At 36.6% G+C, this 16,225-nt stretch overlaps 1 protein-coding gene and 1 non-coding gene across 2 annotated transcripts in view; one reads left to right on the top strand and one right to left on the bottom strand.

Annotated features, from left to right (window-relative positions):
* Positions 1 to 1,179, bottom strand: part of TRPC6 (transient receptor potential cation channel subfamily C member 6) — a 131,049-nt gene extending 129,870 nt beyond the window's left edge. Inside the window, exon 1 of the mRNA XM_063094302.1 lies at positions 1,010 to 1,179. Coding sequence (XP_062950372.1) covers positions 1,010 to 1,179 — 170 coding nt within the window. The remainder of the gene's footprint in view (positions 1 to 1,009) is intronic.
* A 1,006-nt stretch (positions 1,180 to 2,185) lies between these two features.
* LOC134377410 (U6 spliceosomal RNA) lies at positions 2,186 to 2,292 on the top strand. The gene has a single exon (XR_010023458.1). It is a non-coding gene; the product is annotated as a U6 spliceosomal RNA (small nuclear RNA).
* Positions 2,293 to 16,225: the final 13,933 nt, after the last annotated feature.

Here is a 16,225-nt window from a genome sequence, read left to right as displayed (position 1 = left end):
TGACCAGTGCCCCAAAGGCGCACGTATCCAGCAGGAGGGTCTGCCAAGCGCCTGTGGGGTGAACCCTCCCTCCGCCTAGAGCTGCTTACAGAGCTGACAACGTCACGTCGGGAAACCGCTCACGGATGGCTGTGACAGATCAGGAAACCCGACTCCCAGTCAAGTAAAGGGGCAACGAGGCAGATAGGCTATCTGTCCGCCGCACATGAGGTCGCAGACGTGTGCGGAGGGGATACTTTTCTTCTCCTTGATTCCACTCTCTGCCTGACCCCTCCTTTCCCCTCCCCTAAAAATCCAGATTCTTAAATAAAGGCTCCCGGTTACTCAGAGGCCACCACAAAAGAGCGGACGCCCTCACCGGCCCGCGCCCCTGCCAGGCTAGTCTCTCCAGACGCGCCTGTCAAAAGCTCCGTGCAGAAGCCTGTTGCTTCTGCTTCTCCGTCTTCTAACCCCAACGCCCAGGTGCGGAAGAGAAGACGTCCCGGGGGCAGGTCCACCCCCTCCCACGCACACCTGCGCACCTCCCAGCCGCTGAGTGCCGGAGGACCAGTGCGCCCCACCTGAAAAGATAGATAAGGCAGACAGCGCGTGGAAACTGCTCGACTGCTCCGCGCGCGGGTTCTCCAGTTTCCCGCACGCACCGAGGGGGCACCAAGGACCCTCAATTCTAGTCATGCCTCGCACCTAGGCTAGGAGTCACGGGGGCGCACATTCGAATCAGCCCTCCTTCCCTTCAGATCACGCCTGTCGCGCAGCAATACTGAGTCTCTTGAGGGCGCAGAGTGTCCTGGGCTAAAGAAATTGACCATTCACCTGATCACCTGTAGGGTGTGGGTGCTCCGCGGTCTCACTGTCGAGGGCTCCCTAGGAGCAAACCCAGCCCCGCGCGCTCCCCGCCACCCGCTCGGGTCCCAGCCCCGGCCCTTGGAGGCACACACGCGGGCTGCCACGGTCGTGCGAGCGCACGGCCTCCCGCCGCGCAGCCCGCGCCCGCGCCGTCCGCACTTACAGGCAGGGGTAGTAGCCGTAGGGGGGCAGCGGGGGCTGCGGGCAGCTGTCGTCGCCCAGCTCCGAGTCCATGAGCAGATAGTCCTGGCTCTCGTTGCGCCGCGCGCCGGATCCGGCAACCACCCGGGGACAGCCGCTCCTCCGGGGCCCGAACGCGGGGCTCTGGCTCATGGCGGGAACGCCCGACGGGCCCGGACCTCACTCCTGAGGGAGGCGCGTCGGCAGTTCCAGCGGGGACGCGGTGCGGAAGGGCCGCGTCACCCGCTGAACTGGTCCGGGGCAGAGCGGTGCCCAGGAGACGAGGGTGAAGCGGGGGTGCAGACGCCTGCGGTCTGGTCTTCGCGAGTGGCTCCCCGATGGCCCGGAGAGAGCTCACCACCTAGGGGGGCGCAGAGGGTACCGCGACAAGAACGCGTCCGGCCGCGGGGACGCCGAGAGGATGCGGCCCGGGGCTCCCGGGAGAAAGAGCGCAGGCGGGGCCGCGGGTGGCAGCGGAGCCTGAGAGCGCAGAGCAAGGGAGACCGAGCTGAAGAGTTACTATGTCAACCGAGACTCTCCAGCCCTGGGCTCCCGCCTTCTTCCCCCGCACCCTCCGTCATGGTCCCCACCTTTAAAGGGATCGGAACGACGTTTTAGAAAGCAGCCAAAGCCTGTCCAGTAGCCACAACTTTCAGGGCCGGGATGAACCTAAACTAGGTGGAGCCAGACACGCATTTTTTTTTTTTTTTTTTTTTTTTTTTTTTTTTTTTGACTCTACTGCTTTCAGAGTCTATTTAATAACGACACCAACTGAGGGCTTTCTAGGAAGCCTTCCTTAAGTAACACTCTTGGAGAACCAAGGAAACGTGTTTTTTAAAAGAGACACGAGCTTCTCCTTTCTCCAGAATATTTTCATTTTCTTAGGTCATTTTCTCTCTTACTCCAAACCCCTGAAGTTATTGCGACTCTACTTCAAAACGAAAAGCACTCTAGGTTCCCAGTGCCAGATGTTCCCAGTCCTGAGCAAACCAACAAAAATGAGCAAGCATTTTCTGGTAAAGAAGCCAACAACCTGCTTACTTCAGAGAAAAAGTTTTCTTACATCACTTCAAAACCCGGAATTATTTCTCTGCCAGATGTTTCCCGCATTTCCAAACTGCTTTGAATTCTAAGATATACTTTTAAACTTATCAACAAGGTGCTCGCTTGTGCAGCACATATACTAAAACTGGAACGATACAGAGATGATTAGCATGGCCTCTGCACAAGGATGACCCACAAATTCGAGAAGCATTCCATATTACGATTTGTAATGATGAGCATGCTAATAGTATTGATTGGATCATCACATACTCTACACAAAAACTAATAGTCAAATCTGTACCCATAAATATGTATAAATAAAATTAGTAAAAAATGTTAAAAAAAATAAACTTCTCAACAAGAGTGAATCAATATTTGTAGTAGTTCAAGCAGTAGTAGTCAATTAAGAACCCATTCATTCATTCAACAAATATTTGATGAATGTCAACTGTGTGCCAAGCACTGTTTTAGGATCCAGAGGCAAGCAAGCAGATAAAGCACCTTCCTGTCATAGCACTTTCAAGGAATGTAGGGAGACAGAGACTAAACATGGAAATGAGAAAGTATCAGAGGCAAAGGCTACAATGAAAATAAAACAGGTTGATGTGATGATAACTGGGGACTGACTACTACTCATTAGACGGTTTTTAAAAAGGCCTCTCCAAAGAGGTACTAGTTAAGACATGCATAGCAAGAGGCCAGCCACAAAAAAATAGGAAGCCCATTGCAACTGGATTGAAGAAAGCCAGACTGTCTGAAATCCTGTCTGTAAAGGTATTTTTGCTTACCATGAATAAGTGGACCATGAAATGGATATTAGAAGTGTCAGCAAAAGTAATTAACTGGAGGTGGGGTGGGGGGTTGGGGAAAAGGTCACAAAGTTAGAAACTTGTAAATTTGCTGGTACACTAAGAACTGAAGCTCAGAGAGAGCAGAACCCATTGTATCCTGAGGGCCTAGCTTTGTATTTAACAGAAGAATAGGGAATGAATGGATGGATGATGAAGTATAGAAAAACAATAAGGAAAACGTTCTTGGCCACTGAAAGAACATTTACCCTGAATGAACATTTATGCTGCATCATTCTGAAGTCTGTTGTTGTTGATTTAAGAGTCTCCCTTTTTGATCTCTCAATATGTGGAGTCATGATTTAAAATTCTTACTATTTCCTAGTAATTATAATTAGCAATAAGATATCAGCCTTGAAATTTGTTTGCTTATGGCAACTGCTCTCTGTAAGTACTCAACAGCTTTGATGCTTGAATGAATTAGTTAATAAATGTTTAATTTAAATAGTGCAAGGTAATCTGTTCGGAAACATCAAATATGGGAAACAATTTAATAGGGAAAGTAATATTCAAACGTTTTCTGCCTGACTCAAATTCTATAAGTTAAAGCAAACTCAAAAAACACTTACGGTGTTAGTTGACATGTTAGTCTTTAACTTAAAAACAAAAATTGAGACAGAATTTACTTTGTTTTTGTTATAGTTGGTTGAGCTGTTTGTGCCTTTTCTCATAACACTGTTTTTCATTCACAAGTAACAACTTTCACACTGAAAAAATTATTACAGTAAACTTATAATGTGACATCAATTTATCATTTGGCAAGATAAGACATGCTTTTCTCTGTTATTTGAAGTTTAGTGAGTACTAGACTGATAAAATGCAGATTCATTTATAGAATTCCCAGGAGGGGGAAGTTGGTATACAAAGGATTAGAAGATTCTGAAAGAGCACTGGACTGGAAGTCTGAAAGCCTGGCTTTTCATTCCAACCACTGCCCTAACTGAAGCTGTGTGTTTTCATCTAATCTCTCTCTGCCTCTGTTTATTTATCAGTAAGCAGATATATAATTACTCAGGACCCCTCCCTCCCTAACTTTCCACATCCTGTAGTCATCTATGCAGTTTTATCACTTTAATTACATTAAAAACAATGAAACCAGTAAAGAACAAGATGAAACTTCTCAATCAAATAATGTATTTTTGAATCAAGTACAAAAGCATCAAACAGATCTGGGGTAATAAAGAAAGTTACATGAATGAGGAAACAATAGCTCTCACTGAGTTAAAAAAATTGTTGGGTGAGTGAAGAACTCATAGTTCTCACAAAGTTGGAAATTGCTATGCAATTTTAGGTTATGTGTGTTTATGTAGTATGTTTATGGAATTGAAATGAAAAAAATCACTCAGTTGTTAACTCAGATGTGAGGATGAAGGTGGGTTTATGTGTCTCTGTGGGTGGAGGGAGGGATGTCATTGAGAGAGGACTTCTGCCTCATATACACATCTGCACTATTTGATTGATTGATTTCACAAAAACTGGCATTACTATTATAAAACAGTATTTTGGGGTTTTGTTTTATTTGGTTTGGTTTTTTTTCCTTGTGGGGCCCTTTTTTTCTTATTCAAAATATCTTATTTTTTTGTACATATCTGTGGGGTTCACTGTGTTGTTTCAATACATGTATATACTGCACAGTGATTCACTTAGGATACATAGCATAGTCTTGTACCCATTGGTCCCCCACTTTTCCTCCTCCCCTTCCATGCCCCTGGCCTCTGGTAACCATTATTCTACTCTCTACATCTATGAGAACTATTAGATTTCACATATAAGTGAGATCATGTGGTATTTGTCTTTTTGTGCCTGACTTGCTTCACTTAACACGATGGTCTCCAGTTCCATCCATGTTGCTGCAAATGGTATGTTTTTTATATATAGCTGAGTAGTATTCCAGTGTATGTAACATAATATTTTGAAAAGTCAATATAGGCAAGATGAGTAGGGAAAAAGGGTTGTCCTCTGGAAGGTCTCAGGCTAGGAACTCAAGGGGAAAGAAAAAAAATTGTCACTAGGGGCAAAAGGTTGGGAAAATGTTACTAGATGCTTAACAGCTCAAGAGGAAGCTAAGAAGACAGAAAACTTAAAGCAGCTGTGGTTTGTGAGATCCTGAGGTTGATGAGAAACCACTAAGACAAGATCCTTTCTGGGAAATGCAGTTGGGGTTAGCTGGCCAGAGCTACAGATAAATGTTTAGTCGCAAATTCATGCGGATATTCTAAAGCATGGAAACCCTGAGCCCTGACTCCTAACGCGTGTAGAATCCACAAGGGAAAAACAAAAACACCCTAGAAGTGTCAGAAAGGCTGATCCTCTATGAACAGAGATCCTCTGTAAATTGTGGTTTGAGTGAAACAGAAGCAGGTGCTACTAGATCTTTGAACCTCAATTTCTTAATTTTTAAAGTAAAGAGATTATAATAATTACATATGATATCTTTCTTGCAGCTAAAATTTTATTATGTTATCAACTATTAGAAACATATAGAAAAATTAAAATAGCAATCTATTTCAATTTTTGCTCTGATTCAAGCTTGACGTAGATATACAAAATTCTAACATCATTGTATGGGTATTTTGTAAGCATTTGTGATTAACGTGTTTTCACTTAGAACAAGTCATGATGGACTAAATTAATTTCTTTGGATAGAAGTATTAGGATGCTTTCAGTAAACTATTTGACAAGGTCATTGTGTAATATATTTGTCAGCAAGACTGAAAAACATGGACTGGGTAACAGAGGAGCAATTCATAAAAAGTCAGAAGACTGTGGAGAGGACTGCTGATTTATGGATGAATGTCGCCCATAACAGGTTCAGTAAATGAAGACATTTCAAGAACGAATTGAGCTGCTTTAATTTTGTTTTGGTTTCCTATCACTGGACATGCTGAAATGCAGCCTGGGCCTCAATTTTCCACATATAGTATAAAGTAAATTAGTATATCTGTGGAAATTAAATGGACACTAAGATCCTTCAGGAAAATGTCTAAAATTCAGAAATTAATCACCATCTCCATGGATCCAAAAAGCACAGTTAATAAAATTCAATATCTACTCGTGATTGTAAAAATAACAATATTAAAATCTTAGTAAACTAAGAATAATAGATGCATATTTAACATGGCAAAGGCCTATTTTGGATAAAAACAACATAGCAAAATACCAGAGATGTTACCATGTAAGAAATAAGCTAAACATGTTATTATGGTTACTATTATTCATTAGGTAAGAACTTCTACAATAGCTCATATGTGGAGCTAAAAAAAGAGAACAAAACAAAACAAGCAAACAAAAATAAATTAATAATAATAATAAGTTGAAGAGGAGAGAGAAGAACTATGGTTACTAGAGGTGGGAAAGGGGATGGGAGAGGAAGAATAGTGAGAGGCTGATTAATGGACACAAAAGTATGGCAAGATAGGAAAAATAAGCCCTGCTGGTGTACAGTTGACCCAGAAACCTATAATCAATAATGATTTACTGCATGTAACATAATGACAAGGAGAGTAGAGATCAATTGAACACATCACAAAGAAATGAATAACTTTTGTAATTAAAAAGTTAATGCATAGGCTAATCACCCTGAATAGATTAGCAGACATTGTATACATGTACTGAAATATAACTCTGTACCTCATAAATATGTATAATCAATATGTTTCAATAAATAATTTTTATAAAGTAAAAAATAATAAATAATAAAAATAATAAATAAGAGAAAAAAGCTTAAAAGGAAAATATAAAACAATTAGTTTATAGGTTACATAATTGTTTACTGTAAAAAAAAAAGTCAAGATTTTTTAACTGAGTAGTATTAGAATTGAGAAGTGAGAATTGTATTTGGTACAGTGTTAGATAATAAAAGTAAATATGGAAAATTAAGTAGTTTTACTACATACTAGCATTAGCCAAAATATAATAGCCAAAATAAAGTAAAAGCTATTATGAAATGAATATAAATTTAACCAAAAATTGTAAGACTATGTAAAGAAAATTATAAAACTCCATTAAGACCTAATTGAAAAATGAATCAAGGGCTACATCAAATTATATAATATATTTTATTGATACCAATTATATTTGTATTAAATTTATAAATTAATTTGAATAGAATGTAGTATTTTCAATGTTGTCTTTCCATCTAGGGACAAGTTTTATCTACTATTCACTTTTTCACATTTCTATAAATAAATGTGTCAAAAGCAAGAAAAATCCAAAATTAAGAAGCAATGAAATGAAGTTGGTTTATAAAACCTCAAATAATTTTGCAAAGCAACACTAAATAAAATACATTGGCACTCAGAAAAATGGAAACATCAATAGAATATAATAAAAAGTAGAGTAAACAACCTTAAGATACAAAAGATTTTAAGATATGATAAAGATCACATTTTAATTCATGGTGGTAATGAAGGAATATTAAATAAATTGAATTAGATTTTTATCTCATACCTTTGCCAAAGTAAATGGAATGAATTAAGAAGTTAAACGTAATTTTTAAAAATCATAAAATATACTACAGAAAGATACAGGTATAACTTTAAGTACATGTACATATAATCTTAACAAAGTTGAGAAGACTGAAATCATATCAAGTATCTTTTATGACCACAATGGCATGAAACTAAAAATCAGTAACAGGAGGAAATTTGAAGAATTTACAAAGATGTGGATATTAAACAGCATGCTCCTGAACAACCAATGGATCAAAGAAGAAATCAAAAGGGAAATTTTAAAATATCTTGAGACAAACAAAATGGAAACACAACACACCAAAACTTATGGGATGCAGCAAAAGCAGTGCTAAGAGGAAAAAGAAAGATTTTTTAAAAAAATAAAGATATCATAAACAACCTAATGTTATACCTCAAGGAACTAGAAAAAGAAGAATAGACTAAGCTCAATGTTAGTAGAAGGAAAGAAATCAGCAACTACCAGAGAAGAAATACATAAACTAGAGAATGGGAAAACAATAGAAAAGATTAACAAAACTAATAGTTGGTTTTTGAAAAGTTAAACAAAACAGACAAACCTTAGCTAGTTAACTAAGAAAACCAGAAAGCAGACTCAAATAAATAAAATCAGAAATGAAAAAGGATACATTACAACTGATACCACAGAAATACAAAGAACTATGAGACTACTAAGAACAGCTATACACCAACAAATTGGATAATCTAGAAGTGAATAAATTCCTAGACACATACAACCTACCAAGACTGAACAATGAAGAAAGAGAAAATCTGAACAGACCAGTAATAAATAAGAAAATTGTCTCAGTAATCAAAAACTCCTGTGAAAGAAAAGCCGAGTACCTGATGGTTTTCACTACTAAATTCTACCTCACATTTAAAACAGAACTAATACCAATTTTTCTCAAACTCTTTCAAAAAATTGAAGAGGAAGGAATGCCCCCAAACTTATTTTACAAGACCAACATTACCCTGATACCAAATCCAGACAAGGACACTAAAAGGAAAAAAAAAAAAATACAGGCCAATATCCTTGATGAACATAGATAAAAAATCCATAACAAAATGCTAACAAATTAAATTCAACAGCACATTAAAAGCATTACTAACCACGATCAAGTGATATTTAACTCTGGAATACAAGGATTCAACATACACAAATCAAAAAAGGTTATACACCATATTAACAGAATGAAGGACAAAAACATATTATCTCAATGGATTTAGAAAAAGCATTTGGCAAAATTCAACATTGTATTATTGTAAAAACCCTCAAAAAATTAGGCATAGAAGGAATGTATTTCAACACAATAAAGGACAAGCGTACAGTTAACATCATAATCAATGGTAAAAACTTGAAAGCTTTCTCTCTAAGATCAGGAAGAAGACAAGGGTGCCCACTCTCACCACTTCTTTTCAATGTAGTTTGTGAGTCCTACCAGAGCAATTAAGCAAGAAAAAGAAATAAAAGGCATCCAAATAGGAAAGAAAAAAGTTAAATTGTCTCTGTTTGCCGATAACATGATCTTATATATATAGAAAACCTAAAAGATTCCAACAAAAAACTGTTAAAACTAACAAATGAATTCAGTGAAGTTGCAGAATACAAAATCAACATCTAAAAATGAGTGGCATTTCTATATACTAACAGTGAACTATCTGAAAAAGAAATCAAGAAAACAATCCCATTTGCAACAGCTTCAAAAAAATATTTAGGAGGTGAAAGTTCTGTATACTGAAAACTATAAAACAGTAATGAAAGAAATTGAAGAAGACACAAATAAGTGGAAAGATATACCATGTTTATGGATTGAAAGGATTAATATTGTTAAAATGTTCATACTACCCAAAGAAATCTACAGAGTCAATAAATTTTTCATCAAAATTTCAATGATTTTTTCACAGAAAAAGAAAAAAAAAATCTACCCTAAAATTCGTATGGAACTGTAAAAAACCCTGGATAGCCAAAGCAATCCTGAGCAAAAAGAACAAATAGGAAGCATCATACTGCCCTATTTTAAAATTTACTGCAAAGCTATAGTAATCAAAACAGTATGTTACTGGCACAAAAACAGACAGATAGACCAATGGAACAAACTAGGGAGCCCAGAAATGAATCTATCCTATTATAGTCAACTGATCTTCAACAAAGATGCCAAGAACACACAAAGGGGAAATGACCCCATAGAATGATGTTGAGAAAACTGGGTATATAACGTGCAGAAAAATAAAATTTGACCCTTATCTCACCCCATATATAAAAATCAACTCAAAATGGATTAAATACTTAAACATAATACTTGAAAAGATAAAACTACTACAGGAAAACATAGGAGAAAAGCTTTTTGAAATTAGTCTGGGCAAAGAGATTTTGGATATGATCCCAAAAGCATAAGCAACAAAAGAAAAAATAGACAAATGAGATTGCATTAAACTAAAAAGCTTTTGTATACCAAAAGCAATAAATAGAATGAAGAGATAACCTATAGAAAGGGAGAAAACATTTGCAAACTATATATCTGATTAGGGGCTAATATCTAAAATATATAAGAAACTCAAACAACTCAATAGCAAGAAAACTAACAACCTGATTTTAAAATGGCCAAAAACCCTGAAAAGACATTTCTCAAGACATTCAAATGGCCAACAGTCACATGAAAAAATGCTCAAAATCACTAATCATCAAGGAAATGCAAACTAAAACCACAAGTTATTACCTCACACCCGTTAGGATGGTTGTTATCAAAAAGACAAGCAATAAGTGTTGGTGAGGGTGTGGCGAAAAGGAAACCCTTGTACACTGTTGGTCAGAATGTATATTAGTACAACTATTTTGGAAAACAGTATCAAGGTTTCTCAAAAACTTAAAATTAGAACAACCATATGACTCAGCAATCTCACTTCTGGGTACATTTACTGTAGTGAATTCTTATAATTTTATGTTGCCTTGGCCTTCATTTCAAATGTAAGTTGGACTTTTTCATATTGGAATATTGGAAAGAGGGCTTATTTACCCTTGACACAATTTCCAGTCTCCACCTCCTTCCAATTCCTCAGTGTGATCGAGGAATATGCAACTGCCTTATGCAACTGCCTTATGCAACTGCCTCTCAGTAACCATGTCACCACTGGACAGCTACATACTACGTACTTGGCTCACCTCACGTATCCCCATTCCCCACGTGGACTATGCAGATATGCCACAGTAACTCCCTCTCAGTTACAGTGTACATACACAGAGCTCATGCCTCTTGCTTTAAACCCACCAATTAGAACTCCCCTTAGGAGACATGAACTTTTTGAAGAACCCTTATATGTTATTCCACTCAATATTGTCCCACAATTGTACCTGAAGTTCAATTTACTTTCTTTCAATCTTTTTTTTCTTGTTGTTCAGATTACATATTTTATATTAGCCTATCTTTAACTTCTCTGTTCTTTACCCCTGTCATCTCAATTCTGCTGTTAAGAACATTTGGTAAGTTTTTAAATTTGGGATATTGTATTATTTACATCTATAGGTAAATAATGACATATTAAGGAATAAAGATAAAGATTATATATTATTCTTTTTTCTATATTTATGCAAGATACATCTTCCTTTACTTTAGATATTTTCCACGAATATTTTCTTTTGCTTCATTGCATGTAGTTATAGCAGCTCCTTTAAGAACCTGTCTACTAGCTCCAACATCTGGGTCATCCGTTTATTTATGTTTTCTCTTAAAAATAGGTTACGTTTTTCTGGTTCTTTATTTGTTCATTAATTTTGGATTGTATCCTGGGCAAGGTGAGTATTATGTTTTAGAGATTCTATAAAAGTCTGATATTTTTCTTTGGAAAGCAATTCATTTGATTGAACTTAACTTGCAAGCTATTTCTTTTGGGTGGCAGCTCAAATCTCAACACAGTTCTTCCATATTTAGTTGCGCTACTTTGAGTTTGCCCCCATGTATCCATAGTTCAAGCCAGAGAACTGGCCAGAGTTTATTCATATAATTTGAGAATCACCCCACTCTGGCTCACTTTCAGAAATCTTCCCTAACTTGCCACTGTCTGGAACTGTCATGAATTGTCTTCTTGTCTATGGGCCATAAAGATTATGGGTTTTCTTTTTTTTTTTTTTTTATTTTTTTTATTTTTATTTTTTTTTATTTTTTTTAAATTTTATTTTGTCGATATACATTGTAGCTGATTAATGCTCCCCATCACCAAAACCTCCCTCCCTTCTCCCTCCCCCCCCCCCCAACAATGTCCTTTCTGTTTGTTTGTTGTATCAACTTCAAATAATTGTTGTTGTTATATCTTCTTCCTCCCCGCCCCCCGGTTTGTGTGTGTATGTGTGTATGTGTGTGTGTGAATTTATATATTAATTTTTAGCTCCCTCCAATAAGTGAGAACATGTGGTATTTCTCTTTCTGTGCCTGACTTGTTTCACTTAATATCATTCTCTCGAGGTCCATCCATGTTGTTGCAAATGGCAGTATTTCATTCGTTTTTATAGCTGAGTAGTATTCCATTGTGTAGATGTACCACATTTTCCGTATCCACTCATCTGATGATGGGCATTTGGGCTGGTTCCAACTCTTGGCTATTGTAAAGAGTGCTGCGATGAACATTGGGGAACATTTTTTGGGTTTTCTACTGGGGATTTACCCACCCCACTTGGTGGCTGTTTTGACATGTCTTCCAGTAAAGTTGTAAAAGGGATGAACTTACTCCATGGGGACTTCTTCCAAGTTTTGACTCCCCTCAAAAATTATCATGCTTTCATTCACTCTCAAGTGACTGTGTGTATTTTTTTTTCTTGTTTTTTTTTAAAGAATTAATAGCTGTTACATATGGCAGGTTTGAGTCTTGTAAAAACTTAATTGTCGGTACATCATAGTTTAACTGCTGAAGACCAAAGACAAAGAGATAACTTGAAAGAAGCAAGTAGAAAATAACACATTATTTACAGGGGAACAACAATTCAATTAACCAATGATTTCACTTTAGAGGTCCAGAAGACAGTATACCTTCTTTAAATTTTATCAAATCTGGATTTTGAGTCATAGATTGCCTTTCCCCACAGCCAGGGTGTGGGGGAAGTTACACTTCCTAGTACTTGCATAGCTTCATTTTTACATCTATGTATCTGGTTCACTTTGGAGTTTATTCATGTGCATGGTGTGAGTTATGGATTCAATCCTATCTTCTTCCAAATGGCCATCCACTTACCCCAGCAGCATTTATTAAAAACTTCACCTCTGAGTATTTTTAGATACCATCTTTATCGCATATTAAATTTCTGTGTGTACTTGGGTCTATTTGTCAATTTGCTATTTTATTTCATTGATATGTTTGTTTATTCATTTGTGAATTCAACATTGTTTTAATTGTAAAGGATTTATAACATGTTTTAACGTATTGTGAAACTCATCCCTTCCCTTAGCATTTCTTTTCCATATTTTCCTAGCTATTCTTGTGTGCTTATTTTTCCATATGAACTTTGGCATCAACTTTTCTAGCTCCAGGAAAAATACTTGTTGATATTTTTATTGGAATCACATTAAATATATAAATTAATTTAAGAAAAACTGACATCTTTGTGATGTTGAGTCATCATGGCCAAATACAAGGGATGCATTTTTTATTTGGTCAGATCTATTTTTGTGTCTTTCAAAATTGTTTTAAAGTTTTCTTCATGTAGGTATTGCACATTTTTGTTAAGCACATTCCTCAGTTTTAAAATTTTTATCACCCCCTATTTATATATAGTTTTATCTTCCATTATATTATCTAAATACTTCTTTTTGCTTATTTAGGTCATTCATTTCTGTATGCTAATTTTTATAAACTGTTACTTTACTGAATTCTTTTATTGTTTCATCTAATTTTATCATTGATTCCCCAGAGTTTTCTGGGAGTACCGTCATATCATTTGCAACTGAAGGTAACTTTCCTATTTTTTTCAAATCTCTATGACTCTAGCTGTTTCCTGTTTTCTAATTGCATTAGTTAATACCATCAGTATAATGTAAAATAGTAGGGTAGTGTAGTTATATGTGTGTATTATATTTTATTTTTAATTAATAAAATCAATAAACCTATTGCAACATTTATCAAGAAGAGAAAAGACAAAAAAAGCAATTTTAGAATCGCAAAACGGAACATCACTGCACATCTTATAGACATTAAGAAATAATGGAAAGATATTATAAACAGAGTTAGACCTAAATGAAAACTGAAAATTTTCTAGGAAAATATATCTTATGAAAACTAAAACAAGAATAAATAGGAACTCTATTTCCTGACTAGAAGATTGAATCAGCATTTAAAACTCTCCCATAAAGGAAAGTGTCAAATGGCTTCACTGGCAAATTCTGCTAAGCATTTCAAAAACCAGTGAATTTAATCTTGCACCATCTCATCCCTAGAATAAAAGAGGTTATAGTCTCTGGTTACTTCCACAATATCAACTTGGCCTTACTATCAAAACAAACTACTTACTATCAAAACAAACTAGACAGGATAAGGGAAAAAAAATTGCATACCAATCTGACTCATTAACGTGCACTCATGAATCTCTAGAAGTCCAAAAACGTATTAGCAAACCAAATATATAAATACTTAAAAATCATGTACATCATGAACAAATTGATCTTATCCTAGGAATGTAAGGGGGATTTAATATTAAAAAGTCAAATGTTATTTGCTGCATTAATTGTATAAAGGAAAAAACTCAAAAGATCATTTGTCTCACAAGTCCTACTTTTTGGTTTTTATTCTAAATGAATAGTTGAGGATGTGGGTAAAGATTTTCCAGGAGAGTCCCAATTTCGTCACCCTGGATTCTGAGGTCTGAGGTTGGCTGTGTGACTTGCTGGGGGGATGGGACAGGGGAAGTATTAGCAGATGTGGTGCCTGCAGAAACTTGCAAACATGATTCTGCATTTCCACTTCCTCTCTTGCTGTTTCTCAAACATATCAACAGTGCTTCTGCCTGAGGGTCTTTGTCCTTTCTGCCCCCTCCATCTGGAATGATCCTCCCTGTGGATATCAGAACAGCTCACTCCATTGTCTTTATTTATGTCTCTGCTTATTGTCACCTCATTAGAAAAGCCCTCCCTGAATAGCCATAGAATAGTGCATTCTTGAAAAGAAGTTTAAGGCATCACTCTCCATCCTATTTTCCCAGTTTTCTTTATGGCACTTATCACCACTTGACATATAGAATGCTACTTTGTTCATTGGCCATCTCTACTGATTCAATTATGAGCTCCATGAATATAGGGACTTTTTCTATCCTACTCGCCACTGAACTCTTTAGTGCCTAGAATAAGGGCCCGGCATACAGCAGTATTCAAGGATTGTTTGCCATATCAAAACTATGCCTTGGGCCTTACTTATTCAACCACTTCATTCTTGATTAATTTGGTGCAAACTGTAATGCTCCAGGACCTGATACATGTGGGAGTAGGGGTGATGAGGTGAGATGGGAGTTAGAAATTGCTGAAAGATGGAATAGTTACTTACTTTTTTAGAGAGCACTCGTACTGAAAGTGATAGAAATATACTTGCCCTTGTTCTTTCCAGCCATCCCACACTCTGAGAGAATTACAAACTGAATCTTCATGAAGCTTCATGAAAGCATAGAGATGATAGATATATTCTGTAGACGTTGAAGGAATTTTGAAGCAAGAACTTGAAAAATATAATGAGTAAGAAACCTAAACATGGATAAAGCATTAGGGAATGATGATCACAGTGTGCAAGGAAGAAAATAAAAGTTGTATTATGGCTCAAATAGATATATACAAGGGTCCTTCAAAAAGTTCATGATTTGTATTATCTTTTAATTCTATTTTTCCATGAACTTTTTGAAATACCTTCATTCATGTAAAAAAAAAAAAAAAAACCACAGGGACTTTGAAATACTCAGTATAAAGTGTCCTATGAAATACAGAAATTAAAGAAAGGAAAATATATAAAACTATCTACTTTTCTTCACTTATAACCAAAATACTTATATGTTGAAAATGTGATTGTTTGCATAGTGGAATGTGTTCTTGGTAATCAGGTAGATGATAAAGGATTTATGTTTATAAAATAGTAACTTAATGAGTAATAAAATGAGTTAGAAAAAGAAAGGATAGATGCCCAGCAAAAGCTGAATTCTGAGAATTACTTTCAAGGAAGTGAATCAACATGTACAGCAGTCTGGTCAGTCTTGTTCATACCACGTAGATACTTTCATAGTATTAATGGAATAACTAGACATTTGGAAAGGGATACAAACAACTGTGTACAACAGGAGAAATAGCTTGCCTAACTGAGCCTAAATTAGTCTAAGTTATTTTTAGTCTGTGATTCTGTCCTAGCAGGCCCTTGGGAATTGGAGGGAAATATGGATAGAGAAAATTTGCTTTTTTCCCAGCTTAATGATACTGAGATAGTCCTGAAATACATTTTAGAAGGCTCTATGTTCCAAAGATAACTCAGTTTCTGTCAGTTTCTATTTTCCGAGAGAAAAATAGAAAGGTGGAAAGTTAATTTTATAACACAATATTTCCTCCAGTGGCCCTCTCCAGGGTAACTACTGTGCCTTACTTACTACAGGCAATGGAAATAAAGAGGGACGTCAACTCTATAAGCAAATTAAACATGTATAAATCAGACAATGAATCTGATTTTGTTTAGTTTTGAAAACATTCTTTTTAATTTTGTTTGTCTGGATATCTCGGCCACACACCCCCAACCCAAATCCAAGTCTAGATTGTTCTCAGTCCAACATTACTTGTTCAGTATCTTTAAATATATACATATATTGAACTCTTTTTGGAGCTTAGCACTGCT

This window comes from Cynocephalus volans, chromosome 4 (assembly GCF_027409185.1).
Source record: "Cynocephalus volans isolate mCynVol1 chromosome 4, mCynVol1.pri, whole genome shotgun sequence".
NCBI classification, from domain to species: domain Eukaryota; kingdom Metazoa; phylum Chordata; class Mammalia; order Dermoptera; family Cynocephalidae; genus Cynocephalus; species Cynocephalus volans.
The sequence above is the reverse complement of the archived record's forward strand: the minus strand, read 5'-3'. Positions and strand labels throughout refer to the sequence as shown.